At 45.4% G+C, this 27,488-nt stretch overlaps 1 protein-coding gene across 1 annotated transcript in view; it reads right to left on the bottom strand.

The window, feature by feature from the left end:
- Positions 1-1,514: 1,514 nt before the first annotated feature.
- The window catches only part of KDM4C (lysine demethylase 4C), a 705,949-nt gene continuing 679,975 nt past the window's right edge, over positions 1,515-27,488 (bottom strand). Inside the window, exons 21-22 of the mRNA XM_040357651.1 lie at positions 13,741-13,833; positions 1,515-3,097 (exon numbers count right to left, since the gene is read on the bottom strand). Coding sequence (XP_040213585.1) covers positions 2,921-3,097; positions 13,741-13,833 — 270 coding nt within the window. The 3' untranslated portion in view covers positions 1,515-2,920. The remainder of the gene's footprint in view (positions 3,098-13,740; positions 13,834-27,488) is intronic.

Here is a 27,488-nt window from a genome sequence, read left to right as displayed (position 1 = left end):
CAACCAATCCATACTGCACCGTAGAATATGTGACACCTTTTTTTTTATTATTTCGGTGTCATAGGTCACATATATGCAATACTTGACAGAGAATCAGCATCATCACACAGTATTCATTGGCCAGTAAGCAGGTCACAAAAGAAGCTATAACAAATATAGAATTTGCTACAAAACCTATTTTTTTTATTTTTTACCCAAGACCCCCAAAGGGACCCAAAAACAATGACAGCACGAAAATGACGTTACATGGTTCATGCTATGGAAAATAGTTAATGCTGTGTAAGGTGCACAGCAGTGTTTTCTCCTATTCAATTTTAGGAAAATGTAAGTTAAATTGAACTCCAAGTTAAAAACATGTTACTTTTGTGGAGTCCTTGCAAGGGTTAACAGCCTGTTCAGCTATTGGGATGATGCGAAAGGTGATATACTTACCTTATTTCTTGCACCCCCGGCAGCTGGCGCTCACCTTAACGGTCTCACATCCTGGGTTGTGGGCATCATGTACAATGTAGAGCTGCCTGCCCTGCATTTTAGTACACATGGCCTGAATGCCGGTTGGCATTCAATGGTAACAAAGCGAAGTTCGGCCTGTGCATATTACAGCCAGTCCGAGAGAAGCCAGGCGAAGGGGCATGACAGAAAAAGGCCTGCCAATGGCTAAGAGCACTGACTAAAGTGTTCTGGCAGGGGGGCTGCCCCCCTGTCTGAACAGAACAGCAAGGGAGATAGCTGTACTAACATCACAGCGGTTCAGACCTGAGATGTCAGTTTTTTTTTGTTTAGCCCGCTGGGTTGAATAAAAAAAAAAAAAACTAGTATTGCGTGTACCAGGCTTAAGGGGTCGTGTCAGAGAGCTGAATCCGGTCAGGCAAAGAAGGGAAGCACATAGGGGGCCTGCAGAAATTAAGTGTAGAGAGGGACCCACTGCAATGGGTAACATGTATAAGAAACACCTCTAGTAAAGTGAAATGAGGCAAAAAGAGTGGCGCATGCTATCATTTGTCCATTCTAAGCTGAGAGGCAAGAACTGTTATTCTTCACACAAATCACACAGAGCTTTATCCCTCTACCCTTTTCAAACTAGAAGACAGACATGAGTTAAGACATCAATGTGCATTATTTATAAGTCAGAAAACCTGAAGCAGATCTGTTACGTGTATTGTAGAGCAGACTGAGGCAATGCTGGGCTCACTTGTTTTTAATTCATGCTGCCACTGCTGAAAATCAACTGTTTTTGGCACCTATTCTGAAGACATTTGAAATCACTCAATATGGCTACTTTTAGAGTAAATTTGTTTTACACTCTAATGTAGTGTAACCAGTAACCACAATGGGCTTGCTGCATGACTTCTTGGTGAGAGACGACCTTAAAATATAAAAAATACACTCTTCGAACATAAAATGGTCACTTAGAAGTTGAAGAACAGAAACACAGAAAACTTCACAAAAAACAATAGGCCCAACTAGCACTGTTTATGCAATCACGGAATAAATGAGACTTATATCAATCCAAACACTCTTTAAATTATTTTATTACCAATTTCCATTCACCCATTGAATATGCGTATGTACATTTGTGCTATATAACTAAACAGTTATCTGTAAAACCAGAAGTAAAATTATGAGGGAAGAAGGCATACCTCAGTCAAGAAATTTCATACTTGAGAAAGCGTTGCTTATTGCTTTACAAAAATAACTTATGCATATGGAGTGTCTCCTGCAAAAAGGACACTGTTGGTGAATTGCCTCACTCATTAAGAAACAGGCCAACTTCAAAACAAATAAACATGAAAGGATATCTTACATATGCAGAACTTAATAAAAAAAAAAAAGAAAAAAAAAAAGTTGATCATAATCTGAACCGTTGACCACTCTGAAATGAGGGAATTTTCTCATAATAAATGCTGGTAAGACAATGCATTCATACAAAGAATCTACCTTGGATATCCTGAAAAAGCACAACCCTGAGTGTCTAAAGTAGTTCCAATTTTTTTTTGTGTAAGACATGTTCAGCCTTATGTCAACATCCTGGGGATAAAGAGCTGGAAAGCACTGCCTAGGACTCCCAATTATTTCCCATTTGTAGAAAAATGAGGTCTCAAAACCATATCTGCGAGGATTAACACACCGTAGCATGTATTATATCTCACACACACACAATATGATCTATTTATCAACAATTTCACCTAAGATTCACAGGAAATTCAACTGTATGCCAATGGGGTGAATCTCGGGCAAAAAATTGTTAACTAGAACCCACATACAAAATATATAGCCGTATTTATTAAAGCAAAGAGCACCATGTAATATGTTGTAAACCAAAGCAACGAAGCAGAAATCGTGGCTACTATGCTTTACACATTTCTCATAGCGCTTTGCACTACTTTTGTAAATAAGTTTCCTGCACCTCTATGGGCATCTATATGCAGTACGTTCTTAGTAAACAGATTGTCTCAGAGCAGCTAGAGATTATGGAGTCTAGGTCTTATAAAAATGAAACAAAAATACCCTTGGCACTTCATGCAACAAAAGCCAAGGCTTAATACGTAATGCCCTACGATGGTAATCTAGCATACCGCTGTGTTGTATTAAGAACCATTTACAATTTTAGAAATGGTGATTTATTTTGGGTTCATATTCAACTTAAATGTAACCCCAAGTTATACATAGCCAGCCCTCCCCTGAAAGCATATTGTTGTTCATAGTATCACATCCACTATAGTGGTGAAGAATTTTGAGCTGGCAACTACTAGAATTACCCATGCTTATAACCTATTAATCCCATGCCTTCTGCTGAAACGACTTATCTTTTATGTTCTTGTATCCAATATGTGAGAATGTCCATAATTGTTTAACAGTGCAACATTTGTAACAAATCAGGTCCCTTACTGGGTGTACTGTACTTTGTTTAATCATTTCCTTATTGTCCTTTGCGGCATTTTTTTTGGAATGAACTCTTCAGAAATGAACGATATCCTGGGTCATCAACATATTCATTCTTGAACTTGACATTGAGAACTCGCTGCCTTTTCCTCTCACCACAAATTACTTCTTCCCCATAGAAAGCATCTTCAAATTTCATGTCTGATGCCCTGGACTGGAAAAAAAGAAAGAACAGAAAATAGAACAATAAAAACTAGGATATATATTTTATAAAAACAAAAAAAACACATTCTTCTTAAAGAGGAATTAATTTCGCACTATTTTTTTATTATTATTTGACTTGCAGCAGAAAGCACAGCTGTAAACTAGGAAAGGGCATTAAAATAGACCCACATGTCACAAGAAATACTCAATCACTGTAATTTACTGATTTTTCATAATGCCTACATTACATAACATTATTCAAAAATGGTTTTATAAAATTAAATTAATTACAACAAAAGGTGGTTTAACCACTTACATACCAGGTACTTTCCACCCTTCCTGCCCAGGATAATTTTTAGCTTTCAGCGCTGTAGCACTTTGAATGACAATTGCGCGGTCATGCAACACTGTACCCAAACTATATTTTTATAATTTTCTTCCCACAAATAGAGCTTTCATTTGGTGGTATTTTATCACCTCTGCGGTTTTATATTTGTTGCGCTATAAACAAAAAAAAACAGTTTAAAAAAAGAAAACTGAAGGGCACAGAGGCAGCACTGATAGGTGGCACTGAATAGGCAGCACTGATGAGAAGCTACAGACAGGCATTACTGATGGGGCACTGATCGGCACTTTTTTGGACACTGTTGTGGGCACTGATCGGTACTGGCTAACATTATATAGACAGGCTGGCAGGTCTTGGGCACTGATTGGCAGCTGATCAATTTATTATATAGACAGGCTGGAAGGTCTTGGGCACCGATTGGCAGCTGATCGGCACCTTTTGATGGGGGCTGTGCTGATAATCAATGTGCGAATAATCAATGTGATGATTATCAGCACAGACCCCCCTCTCCCTGTCAGCGTGAACCGAGGAGAGACGTTTACCGGCACTTCCTGCTCACGCGATGATCAGCTGGGATTCGTCACAGCTGATGACGTGGTAAGAAGCCTCTGTCAGAGGCTTCATACCACGATCAGAGTTGCTGTGTGTCAGACTGACTACACCAGAACAGATCGTACCACATCTAAGGTGTGCAACGCAAATTCCCTTGGATGTTGTGGCCTTGTTGTGGCCTGGGACAGAGAAGGAAACACAATGTCTTCATTTAAATGGAAATCAGAGACAACCATTGGAAAGAATGAAGGACAAGGACGAAGCACCACCTTGTCCTTATAAATCACCAGGTAGGGCATGCTACAGGATAGCGCCGCGCACACTAAGGATGAGCTCCAGCGTGTTCGCGTAGCACACGTGTAGAGCCAGGAAGTCTGCACGGTGCTGCGCTAATCACAGCCAGGGAGACAATGTTTCGATGCTCGGCTGCAGAGATCGGGAAATGTCTCCCTGGCTGTGATTAGCGACGCGCCATGCAGACTTCATCCTTGCCCAACACCCTGCGAGCAGAAGTAATAGCATGAGCAGGGGAATTTCTCGAATATTTTTAAACGGAGGCTTCTGTAGAACCGAAAGGACTAGATTCAAGTTCCACGGTGGCCAGGGAGATTGCGGCGGTGGAACCACATTTCACACTCCCTGAATGAAGGTACACACCAGGGAATGCGAAGCCAGGGAGTGTTGAAAGGAAACTGCCAAGGCCGACACCTGGCCCTTGACAGTACTCAAGGTAAAATTATTTTCTTTTCAACACCCCTCTGAAGAAAAGTCAAAATCCGAGCCACCGTAAATAAACATAGGTGAAACCCCACTGACTCACACCAGTAAATGTATGCTTTCCACGCCCAATAATATACCGTCCTGGAAGTAGACTTTCTAGCTTTGAGCAGTGTCGGAATCACTGATGCAGATAAGCCCCGATTCTTCAAACACCTGGCTTTCAATAGCCAGGCCGTTAAAGCCAGCAACGTTAAAGCAGGGTGGAAGATCGGCCCTTGGAATAGCAGATCCTGGTAGCAAATGCAAAATAATGCTGCGCTATCTAAGATGGTAAGTGGCTACAAAACCAATAGACAAGTGGAGAATAACAGACAGAACATATAAATTGTAGCGCTAAACAATACACCAAGTGATATAAAACCACCGTGTTCAATAATAAATGGAAATAATAATAATAATAAATCATGATGGACATATATCAGTAAAAATATATGAAGAAAAAGTCTCTAATGTGAAATAAATTGAAAAAGTGGCAGTCCAATGAAAGCAAAAGTTGCAAATGTTCCTACAATCCAAACGTGAAACACAATGTGAAAAAGGCTGCCACCAAATGGAGAGAGGCTTACCGGAAGTATTGAACCCTGAAGAACATACGTTTAAAAGGGTCAACCAAGCTTGATATAAATGCTGCAAGACCAAATCCTCAGCTGCAGTGATCACACAACATCCAACACCTCAATCCGCTATGCCCAGAGTAGATGGGTATATGGGTGCTTATGGGCAATGACCACCGGAGGTCAAACAACAGAACCAAATGGTACCCCAGACGATGCGTCGATAGACCCCACTGTTTTAGTTTATATTTGATCAGTGCTGTTTTTTACCTTTCAATGCAAGTGTTCCTACCTACATTAAATAACCCTTTATCTACAATATTACGCTATGTGCTTTTCCTTTCCTTAATACCATTCGGTTCTGTTTGACCTCCGGTGGTCATTGCCCATAAGCACCCAAATACCTATCTACTCTGGGCATAGCGGATTGAGGTGTTGGATGTCGTGTGATCACTGCAGCTCAGGATTTGGTCCTACAGAATTTATATCAAGCTTGGTTGACCCTTATGAACGCATGTTCTTCAGGGTTCAATACTTCCGGTAAGCCTCTCTCCATTAGGTGGCGGCCATTTTCACATTGTGTGTCACGTTCAGATTGTGGGAACATTAGAACTTTTGCTTTCATTGGACTGCCACTTTTTCAATTTATTTCACATTAGAGACTTTTTCTTCATACATTTTTACTGATATATGTCCATCATCATTATTATTATTTCCATTTATTATTGAACACAGTGGTTTTAGATCACTTGGTGTATTGTTTAACTCTACAATTTATATGTTCAGATTGCAGATCCTCCCTGAGAGGCAGCCGCAAGGGGACGTCTGTGACCAGACGTCATACCAGGGCCGACGAGGCCAGTCCTGGGCTACTAGAATGACCGGAATTCTTTTGGCCTTGATCCTGTTCAACAGCCACAGCAGAAGCTTGAGAGGAGGGAAGGCATAGATCAGACGATACTGGCTCCACGGAGTGATCAGAGCATCTGAAGCATCTGCCAGAGGGTCCCAAGACCTGGCCACAAACCTCTACACCTTCCTGTGGATTCGTGATGCCATCAGATCTACCTTTGGAGATCCCCAGCATAGACAGATCTGTTGAAATACCTACTGATGGAGGGACCACTCCCCTTGGTCCAATACTTGACGACTGAGGTAATCCGCCTGCCAGTTGTCCATCCCCGGAATGTGAACGGCGAAGATGGCCTGGACGAAATGCTCTGCCCACTATCGAATGGCGGCTACTTCCAGGACAGCCAACACACTCCTTGGTCCTCCCTAGTGGTTGACATAGGCAACTGCTGTGGCATTGTCTGACTGGATCTGTATCGGGAGCCCCTAAAGTCGAATCGTCCAATGATCCAGACAGAGTCTGATCACCCAGAGTTCCAAGATGTTGATAGGTAGCCTGGATTCCTCTAGCATCCAGTGACCCTGAGTCGAGCTCAGGCCCAGGACTCCTCCCACCCAAACAGACTGGCATTGGTGTGCGACCACTGTCCAGTACAGCAGGAGAAAGGATTTTCCCTGCCGAAGAGTCGGGGGACGAAGCCACTAGATCAGGGACCCTTTAGTTCCTTGACTCAGCCGAATCTGACTGTCCAGAGACTCTGAACATTTGTCCCATTTTAACAAAATCTCTCTTCGCCCGGGTCTTGTATAGGAACTGAGCAAAAGGGGACTGCCTCGATCGCAGACACTATCAGGCCCAGTACCCGCATGCAAGTCCACAGGGAGACCTACCTGCTGGACAGCAGCAAGCAGGATGCCGTCTGTAATTTCTGGAGTTTGTCCTGCGGAAGGACCACTCTGACCTGAGCAGAATCTAGAGTCAGACCCAGTAAAAACCAATTTCTGAACTGGAATCAATGCAGACTTTTGGCAATTTATCAGCCACCCAAAATGAACAGTAATCGCAGCAGAAGGTCGTCCAGGTAGCCCAGAACAGCAATTCCCCGCTGGCGCAGTAGCGCCAGAAACCGGGGTAAACACTTTGGTGAAGACCCGAGGAGCAGAGGCGTGACCAAAGGGTAACGGTGCAAACTGATAATGCTCCTCTCCCACAACAAAGCAGAGGAACTGCTGGGGCTGTGCACAAATCGGAATGTGCAGGTAGGCATCCTTGATATCGATGGAGGCAAGAGAGTTCCCCTGATTAAGAGATGCCACCACATAGCAGGGCCTGGAGGTCCAGAATCAGCCGTACCGCACCCTCATTTTTGGAGATCTTAAACAGGTTTGAATAAAAGCCCTGGAAACGTACTGGGACAATCATCCCTTGGAGCAACAGGCCTTGCACCGCACCACGGAGGGCTAACAAGTGGTCTGGAAACAGAGGCAGATTGGACAGAAAAAATATGCTTGGGGGACAAGTCTGGAACTCAAACTTGTAACTAGACAGAATCACTTTGTTGACCCACTTGTCGTTTATCAGAGATATCCACGGGCCCGGAAACCAACAAAGGACGTTCCCTCCCCCCCCCCACCCTGACTGCGGGTGAAGGTGCCTCTTCATGCCCAAGGAGCTCTATCTGGGGGTCTGGAGAAACCCGCTCTCGGTTTGCCTGACCAGGGCCGCTTGGGGCCTCCTGAGGGGGTCTTGAAAGACTTTGAGCCTTTGACAGTGGACCCTGAGGGACGAAAAAACTTTGTGCGCCGAGAAAGAAGGGCCATGCTTGCGACTTGGCTCCTTCCCCTTCTTTGACTGTGAAAGGAAAGTACTCTTCCCTCTCCCTGTAACACTCTTATGGATATAATCCAGGGTAGCCCCAAACAATTGATAGCCTTAAAAAGGCTGATCAGCTAGGGCCTTTTTAGAGGCCTGGTCCGCAGTCCAACACTTCAGCCACAATACCCGACAAAGCACTACCGCTGAAACAGACAGCTTAAAAGCAAGGGAGCTGTGTCCAAAGAGGCATCACAGACAAACTGCAGCCCCTGGACCAGTTGGTCTGTCAATTCAGTGAAAGCAGGAGGAAATTGGTCACCCTCCAGGTCATGGCGCCCACTCCGTCAGCGTTTGCGACACCAGAGCAATAGCCAAAACCGGCTGAGGCGCTGAACCCGCAATAGAGAACATAGTGCGGCTCAGAGACTCTGCCTTCCTGTCAGCCGAGTCTTTAAAGGACGCCGGCTACAGCAAAATGGCCACTGGCCATGCTACACAAGACACAGATGCAGGAAAACCCTGTAGCCTCCCAGGATGAGAACGAGAGAGAGAGAGAGGTTTCAGGACCCAGTGCCTCCCCCCTGGTAAGCACAGCACCTAGGCGGCGTGCACCCGCAGCCCACTAGTACTCAACCCCGTTCCCCAGGACCCACCAAAGGCAAACTACCCCATATGGAGGGGGGGGGGGAAGGGGGTTTACCAAGTGACCTCCAGGGCCAGGAAAAGAGGGTGCAGGGACAGATTGGACACGCAGGATCGGCCTAGTGAGGGGCCCCTAGTAAGGGTAGAGGGGGACATTTACTCAACTCAGGACCAAGCAGGGACTGTTCCAGACAGAACCTCTTTGACAACGAAGTGGGGGGGCTGTCGGTCATGAGGGACGATGTGACTCAAGCCGAGACCCCGTCATATATGACCTTGCGAGACGTTTAACTTGCAGGGCCAGCCCCCGTCCAGTGGGACTATGTCGCAGCTGACCTAGCGCGTAGCTGCGGTCTGCACGCGCTCGCTGGCCAGACTGGGGTGACCACTGGATCCAATACAGGAAAAAATAACAAACAAAAAATAAAAATTGCCAGGACTAGATATTGCAGCAGGGAACTAGGTCCTTACTAGGCAAAAAAAAACTGAAGGCCTATAGCAAGAGGGGGTGTATATCATCTAGGACTCCCCATGGTTGTAGCAGAGTCTTTTTTCTGCCTAGTGTCCTACTCTTGTAAGGGGGAGATATAATCATGTTGTTCTGAAAAAATAGGATTTTTGTACTCACTGTAAAATCCATTTCTCTGAGTTCATGGCTGGACACAGCAGCAATTGACCTTAGGGTTATATCCACTTCCTTCAGGAGAGTTTAGGCAGAAACAAAGCACTTTAAGTGTTAACACTTTTCTCAGTGCAGCTCCTCCCAGGGGGCGTGGTTCCCCGGGTATAACCCCCACCCTGCTCTAGCAGCTTCCAGTTCGTAACAAGCAGTACAAACAAAGGAGGGGTGGGTGCTGTGTCCGTCCATGAACTCAGAGAAATGGATTTTACGGTGAGTACAAAAATCCTATTTTCTCTTCCGTTCATGGACGGACACAGCAGCAATTGACCTTAGGGACGTCCCCAAGCAGTGTCCAAAAAATTTGAGGGGTGGGAAAAAACACAGCAAATTAAGCTTCACCCCAAACAAACCAGAGTGCCTCAATGGAGGAACTTCAACCTTAAACAGCCGCCTGCAAAAACTTGGGGCCAAAGGAGGCATCCGAAGATGCACTCACATCCACCTTGCAAAACTTGAAAAGGTGTGGGTTGAAGACCAGATCGCGGTTTTACACACCTGTAAAACAGACGCTTGATGGTGGAAAGTCCAAGAGGGATCAATCGCCCTGGTCGAATGCGCCGTAAACAGAAAGGGAGGCGCCCGCCCCTTTTAGGACATAGGCCTGAATACAACAAGTCTGCTCCACCTGAAAAATGGAGGCCGACGACTGCCAGACCTTTTTTAGGACCAGTCTCCGACACGAACAGTGAGTCCGATCTCCGGAACAGAGCCGTAGCAGACAAGTACGCCTGTAGGGCTCGCACCACGTCCAAGAAAAGTAACGTGGCCTCCTTCGAGTTCTCCGGCTGAGGACATAAGGATAGTAAAACCAATGTCCTCATTAATGTGAAAAGCCGAAACAACCTTCGAAAGGAACGATGGCTGCGGCCGCAGCACCACCTTATCCTTGTGGATGACCAAGTAAAAGAGCCTTGCAAGACAAGGCCACCAGATCCCAAACTCGTCTGACCGAAGGAATGGCTGCAAGGAGGACCACCTTCTGGGACAAAGTCAAAAGAGGAATCTCCCGAATGTCCTCAATCGGAACCCTTTGAAGCACTGAGAGGGCTGAATTCAAGTCCCACGGAGGCAGTGGAGGACGCACAGGAGGGGCCACATGCCTGACCCCCTGTACAAACGTACGCACCAGGGAGTGCGTCGCCAACGGCCGCTGAAAATAAACAGCCAAGGCCGAAATATGACCCATAACCGTACTTAAGGCGAGAGCCTGATCCACTCCACGCTTTAAGAACAGCAGAATCTGGGACAGCACGTATGTGCGGGGGTTCCATTTCATCTCTGCACACGTAGAGATGTAGGCCTTCCATGTACAATGGCAAGCCCTACGGGAGGTAGACTTTCGTGCAAGTAGAATGGTAGAGATCTCCGAGTCCGACGGACCTCGGTCCTTCAGCACCTGGCTCCCAGCAGCCATGCCATTAAAGCCAGCGACTGTAAAGCAGGGTGAGAAAAATCGGACCCTGCGACAGAAGATCTACTCTCAGGGGTAGAAGCCAAGGGACGCCTGCCACCAGTTGCACCAGGTCCGCGTACCAGAAATGGCGCGGCCAATCCGGAGCAACCAGGATTGTTGGTAACCCCTCCGCTTCCACTCTGCGCAACAGGCGAGGGAGAAGCTCCAGAGGAGGGAAGGCGTAGACTAGGCGATAGTGACCCCACGGTGCCACCAAGGCGTCTGACGCATCCGCCGAAGGGTCTCTTGACCTGGCCATAAAATGTGACATCTTCCAATTGAGATGGGACGCCAGAAGGTCCACGGCTGGAGTGCCCCATTTTTGGCACAACTCTGAAACTTTTCCGGGTGCAACGACCATTCTCCTTGGTCCAGTGTTTGGCGACTTAGGTAGTCGGCTTGTCAACTCTGCACCTCCAGAATGCACACGGTCGACAGTGCTGGAACGTACCTTGTGGCTCACCAGAGAATGTGTGCAACCTCCGCCGCAGCTGAGCTCCGCGTGCCCCCTTGATGGCAGACATACGCCACGGCCGAGGCGTTGTCGGACTGGATCCTGACCGAACAGTCCTGCAGACCCAGAGACCACTTGGAGAGCCGCTGCCTGATAGCCCGAAGCTCCAAAACATTGATTGGCAGACGGGACTCCACCGCCCCTGGGCTGACTGGACACTCCAGAACGCCCCCAGCCGGAGAGGCTGGCATCCGTTGTGACCACTGTCCGATAGCACGGCAGGAATAATTTCCTGATCCGAAGTGCCGAAGATGTCAGCCACCACACTGGGAGGACCTGACCAGGCGACTCACCCAAATCTGGTTATCCAGAGACGAAGGGAGCTTGTCCCAACGTGACAGAATCTCTTTCTGTAACACTTGGGTGTGGAATTGGGCATACGGAAACGCCTCGAAAGAGGCTACCATGGGACCCAGAATTCTCTTCCCCCCTTACAGCCGCCACCCAGCATGGGGAAGGAGGGAGAGGAAGGGAGAGAGGAAAGCAGGGCGGACCCTCATTCGACCTCCCCAGGAAAGCACCAGCCATACCACCTTGCCAGGGCAAGGGGCCACTACTTACCCATCCTGCGACCACCGGCTGGAGGCATTTCGGACAGAACCAATGTCCGCTAAACGGCATGGCTGTCGGCCAGACACACTGTGACAAAGCCATAGAGACCGGTCATATGTGTGCCCTGGAACATGTAGTTCCCCGGCCACCCCTGGAGCAACGGGGCATGTCGTGGACGACCCAGAGCTGAGCTGAGGGCCGGCACACGCTCAATGGCCGAGCATGGGGGGACTAAAAGGATCAAGATCCAGCCTGTCACCCAGTCGGCAGTTGATAGTAGATCTCAGGATCAAAAAATGCAGGAACAAAATAATAAAAAGTGAGAAAATCGCAAGAAAAAAATCTCCAGAGTACAGAGACTCCAGAGTGCCTGACCTCTCCTGTCGTTATGCAGAAAAAAACTGGGAGCTGCGAGAGCAGGGAGGGGGTTATACCCGGGGAACCACGCCCCCTGGGAGGAGCTGCACTGAGAAAAGTGTTGTTAACACTTAAAGTGCTTTGTTTCTTCCTAAACTCTTCTGAAGTAAGCGGATATAACCCTAAGGTCAATTGCTGCTGTGTCCGTCCATGAACGGAAGAGAAAAGAAGGCTGTGTCTGTCAATGAACGAATGAGAGAAAAAAACAGTCAGGATGGTTGTACAGAAGTCGATAACCAGGGTGTCCACACATGGATCAAAATTTGGCTGGTCCGTATTAAACCGGCTGGCCTTAGTGTACTTTTTTTTGCAAAAATAAAACCGTTTTCCATGTATTCTACACAGGCTTGCCTCACTGTCTTCATGGCTGTTTAGAAAAACTGCTCCATTACTTCTGCCTTACTTCCTGGAAAGACTTTAGGGCATGACAAAGGAAGGAGTTGACCAGCTGAAGGTAGATGATGCAGGGTGTGTGCAAATTAGATCAGCTGTTTAACTTCTTCTTTAACTTCTTAATGACGTAAAGTCTGTCCAGAAAGTAAGGCAGAAGTAACGGAGCTGTGTTTTTAAACAACCATGAAGACAGTGAGGTAAGCACGTGTAAAATAAATGAAAAACTTTATTTTTGCAAAAGAAGTACATTATTGCTATTGATGGTACATAGGGGATGGAATAAAAAAAATAAAAATTATAAACTGTGAACTTCGCCTTTGTGTAGTTACTGTTGCCAATACAGGTCCACATGGAAAACTTATTCAAAGATATACAATTCTGTTACATTGAAATCACAATAATGTCTGAATGATTAACCTAGTAACAAAAGCACAGAAAATTAACTCTGTGAATGCCATAGTCCAGTTGTCACTACAGATAAATCTTAATTGGAATCAGTAAGATTGGAGCCGACAGGAGACCCAACACAGGACAAAAACTTAGAAGAATCATGGGTTACATTTCATTACTTTTTAACAAAGTGTGAATAAGGGGGAGTCTGAATTCCCCCCCCCCCAAAAAAAAATCAAAATGTTCTTATGTATGGTGAATATGTAAGGGCTTAATAGATCTGATTTACCAATTCATCATCAGGAAGAGGAACGCAAATTACATACTGGCACCTGCTTCTATGAAAACAGCAGATGTATAGAATGACCCTTGCTTTTCAGTGGTATGCTTAGGTTTTAAAATTAGTCAATTGTTCGTGGGGGCCCCAGCCTTGAAACAACCAGCAGCTGCTGGGAGTATACAGGGTGTTGTGTGAGTCAAAGGGTACTACATGCTGGTAGCACAGCAGCCGAGGTGATACCAGCAGTTTATGCCTGTTATTCAGGGTAAGGACTACACATTGCACACATTTAAAAATGGGTTAGATTAACAGATTATAACATTGTAGATCAAGTCATAGAAGGGGATCGGGCATTTTGCCTTTGAAACTGATTTTTTATTCTCCAATTTGTAAATGTCTTTTCTTGGAAAAAAAGGACTTAGGGACATACATAGCGAGACTTAATCTTTTTAGGAAGCTCTTCATCCAACGTGTAAATGTCTTCTCTTTTTGTAACAATCTGTGACCCATCTTCAAATTCAACCTATAAAACAAAAAGGGGTGTCTTTAGTTCTTAACATGCAATTGCCAACAAAAAAACATTAACTTTACCAGGGTTTCAAATATACAAGTCATCATGAGTTCAGTCAGGCAGCACTAGCCAGTAGCCATACAAAATGCAGGTCAAATTCACAAAGCTTTGGCACGAGGATAAGGCTCTCTAATTAAGCCATGTTCCTGTAAGTTTTAAATCTCATTGGACTGGAAATAACAGTAATGGTATATTAGGTTCATGTATTGAGCCTATCATGGTGTCCAATGATCCACCTGCACCTATAGAAACCTATACTGTAATAGGACACAATGAAAATACTTCTGCATTGCTGCTAGAACTGACAGGAAACAAATTATGTTAAAAAAGAAGTACTATATAACCAAAGTTATTTTGGCTATACTTCCCCTGTAGGTCACAGGAGTGCAGTTAGTTCGGGAACCACCCAGATGCCTGGGCTGGTAGATGGCTCAGGCTTTCCACAATCCGCTTAGAGCCTGAGCCACCGCATCCAACCCCTCCACAGCCAAGCACTCCAGTGAGTGCTGGAGGGGCAGAGCAGAGAGCTGCTGACTTAGTCACAATTCTTTGCTCAGAGCAGAGGGGAAACGGAGCAATCAGGGGTGTTTGATCGCTCAGTTCTCACTGCAGAGCCGGCAGAGAACAGACGCAGCATCGGATTGATGCTACATTCACCTAGGTGAGTATAAATCTTTACTACGTTTTTTTTTTTTCAACCACTTGCCTACAGGGCCCTTTCATCCCCTTCCTGCCCAGACCAATTTTCAGCGCTGTCACACTTTGAATGACAATTGCACGGTCATGCAACACTGTACACAAATGACATTTTATAATTTTTCCCCACAAATAGAGCTTTCTTTTGGTGGTATTTGATCACCTCTGCAGTTTTTATTTCTTGCGCTATAAACAAAAGAAGAGGGACAAGTTTGGTTGATTGGTTTGCATAAAAGTTATAAGGCCTACAAAATAGGGAATAGATTTATAGCATTTTTATTATTATTTTTTACTAGTAATGGCGGCGATCAATCGATTTTTATCGTGACTGCAAGATTGTGGCGGACACATCGGACACTTTTGACACATTTTTGGGACCAGTCACATTTATACAGTGATCCCTGCTATAAAAATGCATTGATTACTGTATAAATGTGACCGGCAGGAAAGGGGTTAACACTAGGTGGGCGATCAAGGTGTTAATGTATTCCCTAGGGAGTGATTTTTACTGTGGGGGGAGGGGAGTGACTGGGGGAGGTGACCTATGGTTGTCCCTATGTACAAGGGACACACCATCGGTCCCCTCTCCCTGACAGGACATGGATCTGGGTGTTTACACACAGATCCACTGTCCTGCTCAGTTACTGGGCAATGGCAAGTTGCACGGCGGCCATCACAGCCGTCGGGCACGCGCATCGGGTCACCAGTGACGCTGCAGGCGAGCGCGCACCCCCTAGTGGCTTTTAAGGGCGCAACGTCATATGACGTCTGCCCAGAAAAACAGGGTCTTCCTCCCGTGGTCTTTTGATGGCGGGCGGTTGACAAGTGGTTAAGTAAAACATTTTCAGGCTACTATATTGACATTTCCATTAGGTCAATAAGGCCCCTTTTTTAGCGCGTTTTATCGTCCATTTCACACCGCTATTCTGCCGTTAGCGGGACGCTTTTAACCACTGCTAGCAGCTGAAAACCACCTGCAAAGCGGTGCTGAAGCGGCGCTTTGCCAGCGGTATAGCCACGGTGCCCATTAATTTCAATGGGCAGGAGCGGTGGAGGAGCGGTATACACACCGCTCCAAAGATGCTGCTAGCAGGACTTATTTTAGCTTCCTGCCAAGCTCAACGCTCCAGTGTGAAAGCCCGAGGGGTTTCAAACTGGAGCGGTGCGCTGGCAGGAAATCTAAAAGTCCTGTTAGCATCTTTGGAGCGGTGAAGGAGCGGTGTGTATATCGCTTTCACACTGGACTGTGAGGATGCTTTTCAGGGTGTTGTACTCTTTCAGGGTGCTTTGCAGGCGCTATTTTAGCATTATAGCGCCTGCAAAGCACCCCAGTGTGAAAGGGGTCTTATGCTATACGAAAAAATGTATACATTTTAAACAAATGTGTACCCACTCTTTCTGGTTCTTTTGCAATAACGATTTGTCTGCTTTATAACCATTTATTTTTAAACCCATTTAAATACTACCCCCTGCATGTGAAGCCTTGCCTTCCATTACCTGTGTAAACTGACATATGTAGTCTAAGTCAGCAGCAAACTTTGCAGGGGAATTCTAAGTTTAGTTCAATATGTAAAGTGAGGACTGCGATAGGTCTTTAATTATGTCTACAGTGTCTTTCTAAAGAATTTCCATTATATATACAGTCTGCTATAAAAGATAACCCACACTGTATTTATGATTATTTAAAAAGCCACACTTCAGTGTTGTTACTGCTAAAACTTTTGCATACTTATCCATCAACTTTTTTTTATTCTTTAATTTCACTCCTGTGTTTGCTTCCGATTCAAAGGCTAGAGGAAATTAATTGAATAGCTTTCAGCTCTTTTCAGGCTGTCTGCGTGTATATGCAAGACAACCTGAGTGACACTCTATGAGATACTGTTAACTAAACCATTGTCTAAGACACCGAGTTCCAAAATGCTAATCTAAAAAATGTAAAAAAAAAATAAAAAAAAGAAGCTTGCCCTGTCTAAGTTCAAATTTAATCTAATATAAACCTCTTAGCAGGAAATGAGAACAGATATGCAGCCAGGTGTAGAAAATGCTAAAATACATCATAACTGCTTTCCTTGCAAATAACAGTTTTCTACTGCATTATCCGTGTCAGCTTAAAGCGGAGGTTCACCCTAAAAACATGTATACAACATTATATTCTGCATACTGCCAACATTTACAGTATGCGTTTTTTTTTTGCTGTACATACTGTATTATTGCTTTGTCCACCCGGCTTCCGGGTGCTAACTCCAGCGGGAGTAGGCGTTACTATGCAGAGGCGCAGTGTCATGTGGGACTTCGCCCAGATGATTGACGTCTTGAGAAAAACTTCCCCCCGGCGGATAAGGCACGTCACAAGTTTCCGAAAGTAGTCGAACTGCGAGTCGGCTCTATATGGCGCTTGCGCAGTCAGCTCTACACGACTCCTAGTCGGTGCGCAGGCGCTGTATAGCGCCATATAGAGCCGACTCGCAGTTCGGCTACTTTCAGAAACTCGTGAATCGCCTTATCCGCCGGGGGGGGGAAGTTTTTCTCAAGACGTCAATCATCTGGGCGAAGCCCCACATGACACTGCGCCTCTGCATAGGAACGCCTACTCCCGCGGGAGTGAGCACCCGGAAGGAAAATAGTAATACTACGGTATGTACAGCAAAAAAAAAAACAGCATACTGTTATTGTTGGAAGTATGCAGAATGTAATGTTATATACATGTTTTTAGGGTGAACCTCCGCTTTAACCGAGACCCAAAGAACTGTATTCACCTTACCTGGCTAAATAACAAAACCTGATGACCTTTCACAAAAAAAAAAAAAATCCCAAAAAACACGTTTGAACCATTGTGCATCTTTGGCTCCAACAATCAGGTACATGTAGAAAAATGTCAAAATTAAATTGTAGCCATATAAAAATGGCATGTACAGCAACTGTACTAGCATTTTTTTCTTCCAGAAAATCAAATTATTTTACTAGCTGCAGGTCCTGTTTAAAGACTGGCTTCTGTCAAACTAACAGTAATAAAAGCAGTGGTCTGGGGGAGGGAATCAGAAAATCAGCTGCAAATGGTAGATGGAGTGGCTGTACTGTTTTAACTTAAAGCGGAGGTCCGCCACCCCTCCACTTCAAATACTGCAGCTGCTGACATTTAATATAAGGACACCTACCTGTCCAGGGAGCACGCAATGTCGGCACCCCAGCTGATCTTTGGATCGGCCGTCAGGTGCAGCCGCCGTCATTCCTGGTAAGGGAACCCAGCAGTGAAGGCTCTCGGCTTCACAGACAGCTCCCTACTGTGCATATGCGAAGCGGCGGAGGAAGGAGGAGGGTGAACTTCTGACAGACTAAGCCGCTGCCCCATCTCCTGGAAGTGGAGAGGGGTACCTGTTGGAAAAAAAAAGTCTTCCTTCCTCTCTCCCCCCTGAAAGGTGCCAAATGCGGCACCGGAGGGAGGGGGAGGGGGGAAGAAAAATAAATAAGCGGAAATTACGTTTTTGGGTGGAACTCCGCTTTAAAGGTGTTTCTGCACAGTGGCCAGAAACATTCCTCTACTGTGCTGATTGGGTCATCAATAAAAAAAACTGCAAGTACAACATGACTTCTTCTGAAACCATAATATAACTTTATTAGGCTGGCTATATGCAAGCTTTAAAAATATATATTTACAGTGGGTATAGCGCTATGTAAACACTATAATATATATATTAGACACACTACTGTGCAAAAGTTTTAGGCAGGTGTGAAAATGCTGTAAATTAAGAATGCTTTCTGAAATAGAAGTGTTAATAGTTTACTAATAGTTTAACATGAAAAGTAGACAATTAAAAGAGAAATACAAATCAAATCAATATTTTCTGGGACCACCCCTTGCCTTCAAAACAGCATCAATTCTTCTAGGTACACTTTTACACGGTTTGTGAAGGAACTCTGCAGGTAGCTTGTCCCAAACATCTTGAAAAACCAACCACAGATCTTCTGTGGCTGTAGGCTGCCTCTAATCCTTCTGTCACTTCATGTGATCCCAGACAGACACAATGGTGTTGAGAACAGGGCTTTATGGTGGCTAAAGGTTTTTACCCCCACACTCAGCAGGGGGGTCAAGAGCGGTGGCAGGGGACTTGAGAAGAGGAGAATTGGGGAAGATCTGTGCAAAACCATTGCACAGAGCAGGTAAGTGTAACAGGTTTGTTATTAAAAAAAACCTTTAGTATCACTTGAAGATAGTTCCTAATGACATTGGCTGTATATTTGGGGTTGTTCTCCTGCTGCAGAAAAAAATATTGCCAATCGCATACTTCCCTGATGGTATGGCATAATGGATAAGTATCTGCTGATATTTCTCAGCATTGAGGACACCATTGATCCTGGCCAAATCTCCAGCTCAATTTGCAGAGATGCAGCACCAAACTTGCAAAGAACCTCTACCATGCTTCATTGTTGCCTGCAGACACTCATTGTACCATTCTCGAAGCCTCCTGCTACAGCTAAATATAACACATTTTGACTCATCAGTCCAGAGCACCTGCTGCCATTTTTCTGCACCCCAGCTCCTATGTTTTTGTGCAAAGTTGAGTCATTTAGTCTTGTTTCCACATCAAAGGTATGGCTTTTTGGCTGCAATTCCTCCACGAAGACCCCTTCTGGCCAGACTTTTCCAGACAGTAAATGGGTGTACCCTGGGTCCCACTGGTTTATGACAGTTTTTTGCTGGTGGCACTGCTGGAAATGTTCTGATGTCAAAGGGAAGTAAGCATAATGCATCTTTCATCTACCCAATTAAGTTTCCTTGGCCGACTATTGCATCTATGGCTCTTAACATTGCCCAATTCTTTGTGCTTCTTCAAAAGAGATTGAACAGCATATCTTTAACCACTTGCTGACAAGCCTCCGTCATTATACGGCGGCAGGTCGTCATGATCCCGCGAGCCGCCATTGCTGTACATCAGCTTCTTTAAGCAGGATAGGAGGCACGTGCACCCGCTGCATCGCAGGGGGTGCCGATGCACGTGACAGGCGGCCACGAGCGATCGCGGGCACGAGAGGCAGAACAGGGACGTGTGTAAACAGACAAATCCCTGTTTTGTGTTAACCCCTTCCCTGCCAGTGACATTTTTACAGTAATTAGTAAATTTTTATAGCACTGATCCCTGTAAAAATGCCAATGGTCACAAAATGTGTCAAAAGTGTCCGATGTGCCTGCCATAATGTCGCAGACCTGATAGAAATCGCAGATCGCCACCATTACTAGTAAAAAAATAAATAAAAATGCTATAAATCTATCCCCTATTTTGTTGACGCTATAACTTTTGCGCAAACCAATCAATATACGCTTATAGCAATTTTTATTACTAAAAATATGTAGAAGAATATGTATCGGCCTAAACGGAGAAAAAAATTGCTTAAAAAAAAAATGGGGATATTTATTATAGCAAAAAGTACAAAATACTGTGCTCTTTTCAAAATTGTCGCTCTTTTTTGGTTTATAGCGCAAAAAATAAAAACCGCAGAGATGATCATATACCACCAAAAGAAAGCGCTATTTGTGGTAAAAAATTCAAGTTAGACTTACCGGTAACTTGTTTTCCAGAAGTCTTTCAGGACAGCACCTTGAGAGATAGTAACTCCACCCACAACCACAGGAAACACCTTCTTCCTCCAGATCTTTAAAGGGAGGTACCTCCCTAACATACCTCAGTTGTCTCAGAGAAACCTCCGGCCCCGGCTGGAACACATACGTTAGTCACAGCATAGCATAATAAACACTAGGGCAGGTCGTTGCTGTCCTGAAAGACTTCTGGAAAACAAGTTACCGGTAAGTCTAACTTGAATTTTCCCAAGACGTCTTTCAGGACAGCACCTTGAGAGGAGAACAGAGACTTACCACCTTAGGGCGGGACAACAGCCTGTAGGACCTTTCTGCCGAATGCCTGATCACTGGCAGATGTAAGGTCCAATCTGTAATGCCGCACAAACGTATGGTAGCTTGACCACGTTGCTGCTTTGCAAATCTGCTCAGGGGTGGCACCAGCTCGCTCTGCCCATGTGGTCGCAAGTGCTCTAGTTGAATGAGCACAGATTCCTACTGGTGGCACGATATCTGCATGAGAGTAGGCCTCCTGAATAGATAGCTTTAACCATCTGGCCAAGGTAACTTTTGAAGCTTGGCAACCTTTCTTGTTGCCTCCAAAAAGAACAAATAATGAATCTGTGCGTCTGAAGTTCTTTGTAATTTCCAAGTAGCATAACAAAGCCCTTCTTACATCGAACATATGAAAAAAAGTTTTTCTCCCCTGAGGGATTCGCACAGAAAGTAGGAAGCACAATATACTGGAAGCGATTGCCTGTTGACGCTACCTTAGGCATAAATTTTGGATCTGTTCTCAGAACAATTCTATCTGAAAATAAAGATAAATAAGGTTCCCTTATTGACAGGGCATGTAATTGACTGATCCTGCGCGCTGACGTGATAGCGACCAGGAACAACGTTTTTAAAGTAAGATCTCTAAGAGATGCATCTTTTAAAGGTTCAAATGGCCTCCCTGCCAGGGATTGTAGAACCACCGTGAGATTCCATTTCGGGAAACCTTTAATCTGAACCGGTCTAGACCTAGTAAGGGCTTTGAAGAACCTAGCCACTAGCGGTTCTGAGGCCACGGATCTTTCCAGAAACGCTGACAAGGCAGATACTTGTATCTTCAAAGTACTGATTGCCAGACCCTTATCTGCTCCATCTTGCAAAAACTCTAAAATGGACCCAAGATCGTTTCGGTCTTGACCAAACGAGTTACACCAAGAAGTATACACCTTCCACACTTTTGTGTATATAGCCCTCGTTACTTACTTTCTAGTAGTGTAGAAACGAATCGGTCTGAAAAACCCTTTTTCTTTAAAAGTTGCCTTTCAGATACCAGGCTGCAAGGGAGAGACTGGACACATCTGGATGAGTCACAGGACCCTGTATTAACAAATCCTGCCTGAGAGGTGGCTGCCAACATGGCTTGTTCGCCATCCCCAGGACCATCGAGAACCAAGCTCTCTTGGGCCAGTACGGGGTGATCAAGATAACTGGTACCTTACTCCCTCTGGATTTTCCTTAGTACTAAAGGGATTAACTGGAACGGGGAGGATGCAAAGCACAGACGAAACCTCCAAGGGTGCGCCAGAGCATCTATTCCTAGGGACCCATCCAGTCTGTTTTGGGAAAAGAATTAAGGTACTTGAGAATTTTCCCTTGAGGCAAACAGATCCACATCTGGCCGACCCCACTTGTTGGAAATTTTCACAAAGACCTCCGGGTTCAGAGACCACTCTGACTCCCATACCCGATGTCTGCTCAGGTAATCCGCCACACTGTTCAGGGACCCCTTTAGATGTATAGCTGAAAGGGGCCGCAAGTTCTTTTCTGCCCACAGAAGAATCTTTGTGTAACGTTACGCCAAATTCGATTCAGGTTTATGGATCGCAACTGCGGAGACTTCTCAGGTTCAAACCCAGGTTTCACTCTCAACTCAGTTGAGAGTTTGGGTTCTATCATCACAGCCTCAGTAAAGTAAATAGTGCTTATTCCAGCATAAGCAACATAAAAGTAAATCTTGAAATTACTGGTATAGAACTGGTATAGCGATAAGTGTAGACGCAGTACTGGGACTGCACACTAGGGGTCAGGAGTGAACTCAGTGTTACTGGTATTGTACAGACAGGACTGGGTTCCTTATGGACAAATTAGTCTACATATCATAGTTCAATGGTTAGTACTAATAGTAACCGACATCATAGGCAGAGCACAATGGTGAGGATATCTGTAGCAGTGAAGATAAAGTTGAATGCTGTAGTTGAGACACTAGGGGTGCTCTATAGTACTCAATAGTATTAGCAGTGCACACAGGCATGGAAGCAACGTCAGGCATGTAAAGCAATGCAGGTATTGGTACCTATAGCAGTGAGCATAACATGTGAGCTGCAGTTCAAACTTGAGTGGAACTCCTTAGTACTTTAGCAATGAGCACAGGCTTGAAAGCAAAGCGACAAGCATGGAGAGCAGAGCATAGTAATTGATATCTATAGCAATGAACTTTAACATAAAAGCTTTAGTTGAGACTTTAGTGAACCTCCATAGTACTTGATAAGATTAGCATAGGAATGAAAATAACTTGGAAGCAAGCGGCAAGTATGGAGATCAGTGTTTAGTAATTGGTTTTCTATAGCAGAGCACTTGCGGTTGCAGATAGCTGGGCATGGATGAGCGTCCTGGGAGCCTGGACCTGGTTGCTGTGAGCTGTAGCGAACAAGGAGTCCTGGTAGTCCAGTTCAGGAAGCTGGAGCTCAGATCAGGTGAGTCTGGAAGCCCAGCTGACAGTGGCGTACTGTCAGCTATAGAGGAACACCATTCTGTCAGTGCTGGGCGTTTAAATAGGCCGCACAGGAGCGAACCAGGAAGTACCACTAGGTGGCGCACCTCCGCAACCACCGTGGGGAGCAAGGCTGCAGGAAGTGAGAGGCTATTCAGAAAGAAGAGAGTTGACTGGGAAAGAAGCAACTATAGTTGTACTTAGTGCAAAGTTATTGGTGTGATGTTACACTTTGCAGCAAGAATCTGCAGGAGTCTGCTTATTGTGCCCCCCTGCCTGTTTAGGTATGCCACTGCTGTGGCATTGTCTGTTAGCACCCGAACATGGTGATTTTGAAGATCCGGGGCAAACTTTACTAGAGCTAACGCAATTGCCTTTAGCTCCCTCCAGTTTGAGGACCGTCTTGACTTCTTTCATCCAAGACCCTTGGATGAAATTTTTTCCTAAGTGGGCTCTCCATCCCCACGCACTGGTGTCTGTAGTCAGTCTCTTTTTTACTGGAAAGGACCACTCCAGACCTCTTGAAAGAGCCTTGTGATTTCTCCACCAATAAAGTGTCCTCTTCACTCGTGATGGAATTTTTATCTGAGTGTCCAGGGATCCGAGATTTTGATCCCACGACCTCAGGAGAAATGCTTGTAGGCACCTGAAATGTAGTCTTGCCCATTGAATGGGCGGCATCGCTGAAGTCAGGACTCCTAATGCTGACATAACCTGCCTTATTGTTATAGGCTGGTTGGACTGTAGCCGCAACACGTTGTCCTGAACCTTGTCCTTTTTCTCCTGTGGAAGAAACATTTTCTGGCTCACCGAATTGACTTGGTAACCCAAGAAACGAATCTCCTGAGATGGAACTAGGGATGATTTTTGTACATTCAAAATCCAGCCCAGAGATTCCAGGTGGTTCTGCGCCCTGGATAGTGTCTAGTTACCTTTCTTTCGATGGGGTGAAGAATAATAGGTTGTCTAGGTAGGGTATAACTGCCACCCCCTGTAGACGAAGCAGGGCTAGGGCTTCCGCCATCACCTTGGTAAAAATTTGAGGCGAGGATGACAGTTCGAATGGAAGGGCCCTGTACTGCAGATGATGAACCACTCCCTCCATCTTTACTGCTAACCTGAGGAACCTCTGATTGAGGGGAGATTGGGATATGCAGATATGCGTCCCTTAAATCTATTGACGCCATATAACAGTCTGGCGTCAATAGATTCTTCACTGAAAAGATTGAATCCATCTTGAACTTCTGTATTTGTTTAGAGGTTTCAAGTTTAGGATCATTCTGAATTTCTCTGTAGGTTTCTTTATCAGGAAAATGTGAGAATAGAACCCCAGTTGTTGTTCCTCTGGAGGTACATGTACCACCACACCTTGTTGCATCAGCTCTTTTAAAGAAAACTTCATGGCCAGGGATTTTTCTGGGGTATTCGTTATCAAAAACCTGCTTGGAGGTGTCTCCGAGAACTCTATGACATAACCCTGGGCAAGGGTGGTCAGGATGTACTGATTGGACGTTTTTACTGACCACTGCGGAAGGAACTTTTGTAGTCTTCCGCCTACCCGCACGGCTGAGTCATTGGGATTTCTCGGCTTGCGTAGGATTATGAAAAAGGATTCCACCTTTCTCTTTGGCCTTCTGTGCGGCTCAATTCCTCCTGCCTCCTTGGGGTTTGTTGTCCTTTTCTTGAGCCTTTTGAGGTTGAAAAAAACGTCTTGGGAGTAGTTTCTTCTTTTTTACTGGGAAGGATTTTTTCCTGTCAGCTGTCCGGTCTAGGATATTCTCTAGATCAGGCCCAAAAAGAAGGTCCCCCGAAAAAGGAATCCCGCAAAGCTTATTTTTTGAAGCTGCATCACCTGGCTAGGTCTTTAACCACAATGCTCTTCTTGCAGTGTTAGTCAAGGCTGCGGACCTCGCTGACATCTTGATTGCTTCAGCTGAAGCATCTGCTATGTAAGCCACTGCAGAGGATAAAGTGGAGAAAGAATCAAAAATTTCCTGTTTAGGTGAGTCCGCCACTATATGGGCTTTCAGCTGGTTAGTCCAAAAATCTAAGTTTCTAGCTACACACGTTGTGGCCATAGCAGGTTTTAAATTATTCATAATAGATTGCCAAGATCTTTTTAATAAGAGATTCATGCGTTTGTCCATCGGGTCTTTTAGGACCCCCATGTCTTCAAAAGACAGATCAGTGGACCTGGAGACCTGAGAGAAGGCCGCATCCAGTTTAGGGACTTTATTCCACACTGCAGAGGGATCTTCTTCAAAAGGGAAACGCCTTTTGTGGGCTTTTGAGGAAAAGGTTTTTTTCTCTGGATCTTGCCATTCTCTGGTTATAGCGTCAGAAATGACTGGATGGACCGGAAATGTCCGACCCTTGGGCTCACTTAGACCCGCATACATGCGGTCATGTAAACTCAACTCTTTTTTCTCCTCACTTAGGTCCAACGTGACATGAATGGCCCTAAGTAAGCCATCTACCTCCTCTAGGGAGGATTTAAACCTGGAGGGAGAAGCTGCTGACTCCTCTCCTGAGTCCTCTGAATCCTCACTAAGAGGTATCTGGGACTGTCCTTCCCTGATGACAAGTTCTTCAGCTAAAGGTTCTACCGCTGGTATGGTCACCGACCCCTGGGAGGACTGTTAAGTGGAGGCCTGAAAGTCAACCGGGGAAACTAAAGAGTCACGAAAAGTTTGAATCGTGGCAAATAGTTCCTTCTTTACAGAGGCCATCAACTCTTCACGTACAGAGGCCAATTCCTCCTGAACTAAAGATGATATGCAGCTGCTGCATAATGCTTTCTTCCAATTCTCTCCCATCTTTGTCCTACACGAAGGACATTTCCTTTTTGACCTGGAGAGAAGAAAAAAGGGGGAGAAAGCAGGGGAATACTGGTCTCCATAGGTGAACCCCCCTCATAGGTGCACTAGGAAAGGAAGGTGAACTTCCAGTGCCCAGACAGGCCCCTTGCCACTAGGGGGGATAGTAAAAAAAGAAAGAGACCGGAATACAGGTAAGAGAAAAGGCAGACTTTAACCGCTGCCTCCTACCTGAACCTTGCTGGTGCCTGTGCCTGTCCCCACCGCCGTAATCTTTGCGTCCTCCATTAGCAGTGTACATCGCTCAAACAGGGGCTTCCACGCCGTTTCCAGACTCCCTTAGTGCCACTGCACCGGACCGGAAACGGAAGTAGGCCCCAGCCTCGGTCCTGCCTCTTCCCCCTGCGTCGCGCTGGAAACGACGCTGCGCTAACCCGGGGATCTGTTCCGGCCATGCCAAAATGTCGGCGATGCGCGCATTTGAACGCCGCTAGATCACCGCGTATTTTGGCTCTACCTGAGCACTGAAAGTGAAAGAGGAGTCCGGACACCACCGCTCCGATCGGATTGGCCGGGAGGACCGACAGTCTCGTCGGAGGAAAAATGCAAGAGGGAAGCCCTTCTTTCAGGAACACCTGAGAGGTACTGATTCCCTCCCACCGAAGATGTTCCCTCCAGACGGAGAAAACACAAAAACTGAGGTATGCTAGGGAGGTACCTCCCTTTAAAGATCTGGAGGAAGAAGGTGTTTCCGGTGGTTGTGGGTGGAGTCACTATCTCTCAAGGTGCTGTCCTGAAAGACGCCTTGGGAAAAAGGACGTAAAGCGACGCAGTGCCAAATGTCAAAATATGGCCTGGTCATTCAGCAGCCAAATCTTCCGGGGCTGAAGTGGTTAAACACCAGTCTGCTTTGAAAAGTTTGTCTGGGAGAGACCATGTTGTTGCAGTATACCCACCTTGTGTCTTGTTGCTGGGCTCAGTCTTGCCATGGTGTATGACCTGTGACATGAAACTTTCTTCCACAACCTCACCTTTGTAGCAGGGGTTGGCTGTCCTCCAACCTGTTTCAGGTATTGACTGTGTTTTAACTTATACTTGAAATGGATGATCATTAGAACCTGCTTGGTATAATCATAATCATACACCCCTGGAAGAAGTCATCTCTTTGACGAAACGGCGTAGGGAGGAGCGGCGTGCTGACGTCAACACTGTTCACCAACGACCATCCGGAAGGACGGGCGGATTATCTAAGCCGGCCGGCTTTATCTATTTACAAACGCTACTTATGTTCATTGGACATGTGAGTGCAATATTTTTTATGTTAATAAACTGCTTTTATCGGCTATACTGCTCTATATTGGCTATTTTTCACTTTTGGGTATGATCTGTATGGTGAGACCTGGAGATTGCAGTCAAGTGATATCATTTGGGCAGGAAAGGTTACAGAGGAGCACTGAGCCCATATGATCTCAAACCTAGAGATCCATGGGAGTCGGTAAGGAGATTTGATATTAGAGGTGGAGGTGCCTTTTCTTCTGACACTACTTCCTGGATTGTGATTGCTTTCTCAACACTCTATTGGTGTACCTGCAATACCTATGGGACATTTATAAGGAATTCATTTGTGGATGTCATGATCATATGGACTTTTGATTCACTCATTTATTTTGTTTGCACTTTCTATTTCATTTATGCACGTTATTGCACCTTATTGGTACTGTATAAGAACTAACATTGGCTTCATTGTATGGTTGGTTAT

Source organism: Rana temporaria, chromosome 1 (assembly GCF_905171775.1).
Source record: "Rana temporaria chromosome 1, aRanTem1.1, whole genome shotgun sequence".
Classification (NCBI taxonomy): Eukaryota; Metazoa; Chordata; class Amphibia; order Anura; family Ranidae; genus Rana; species Rana temporaria.
Note: the sequence above shows the minus strand (reverse complement) of the source record. Positions and strands in the feature narration are given on the sequence as shown.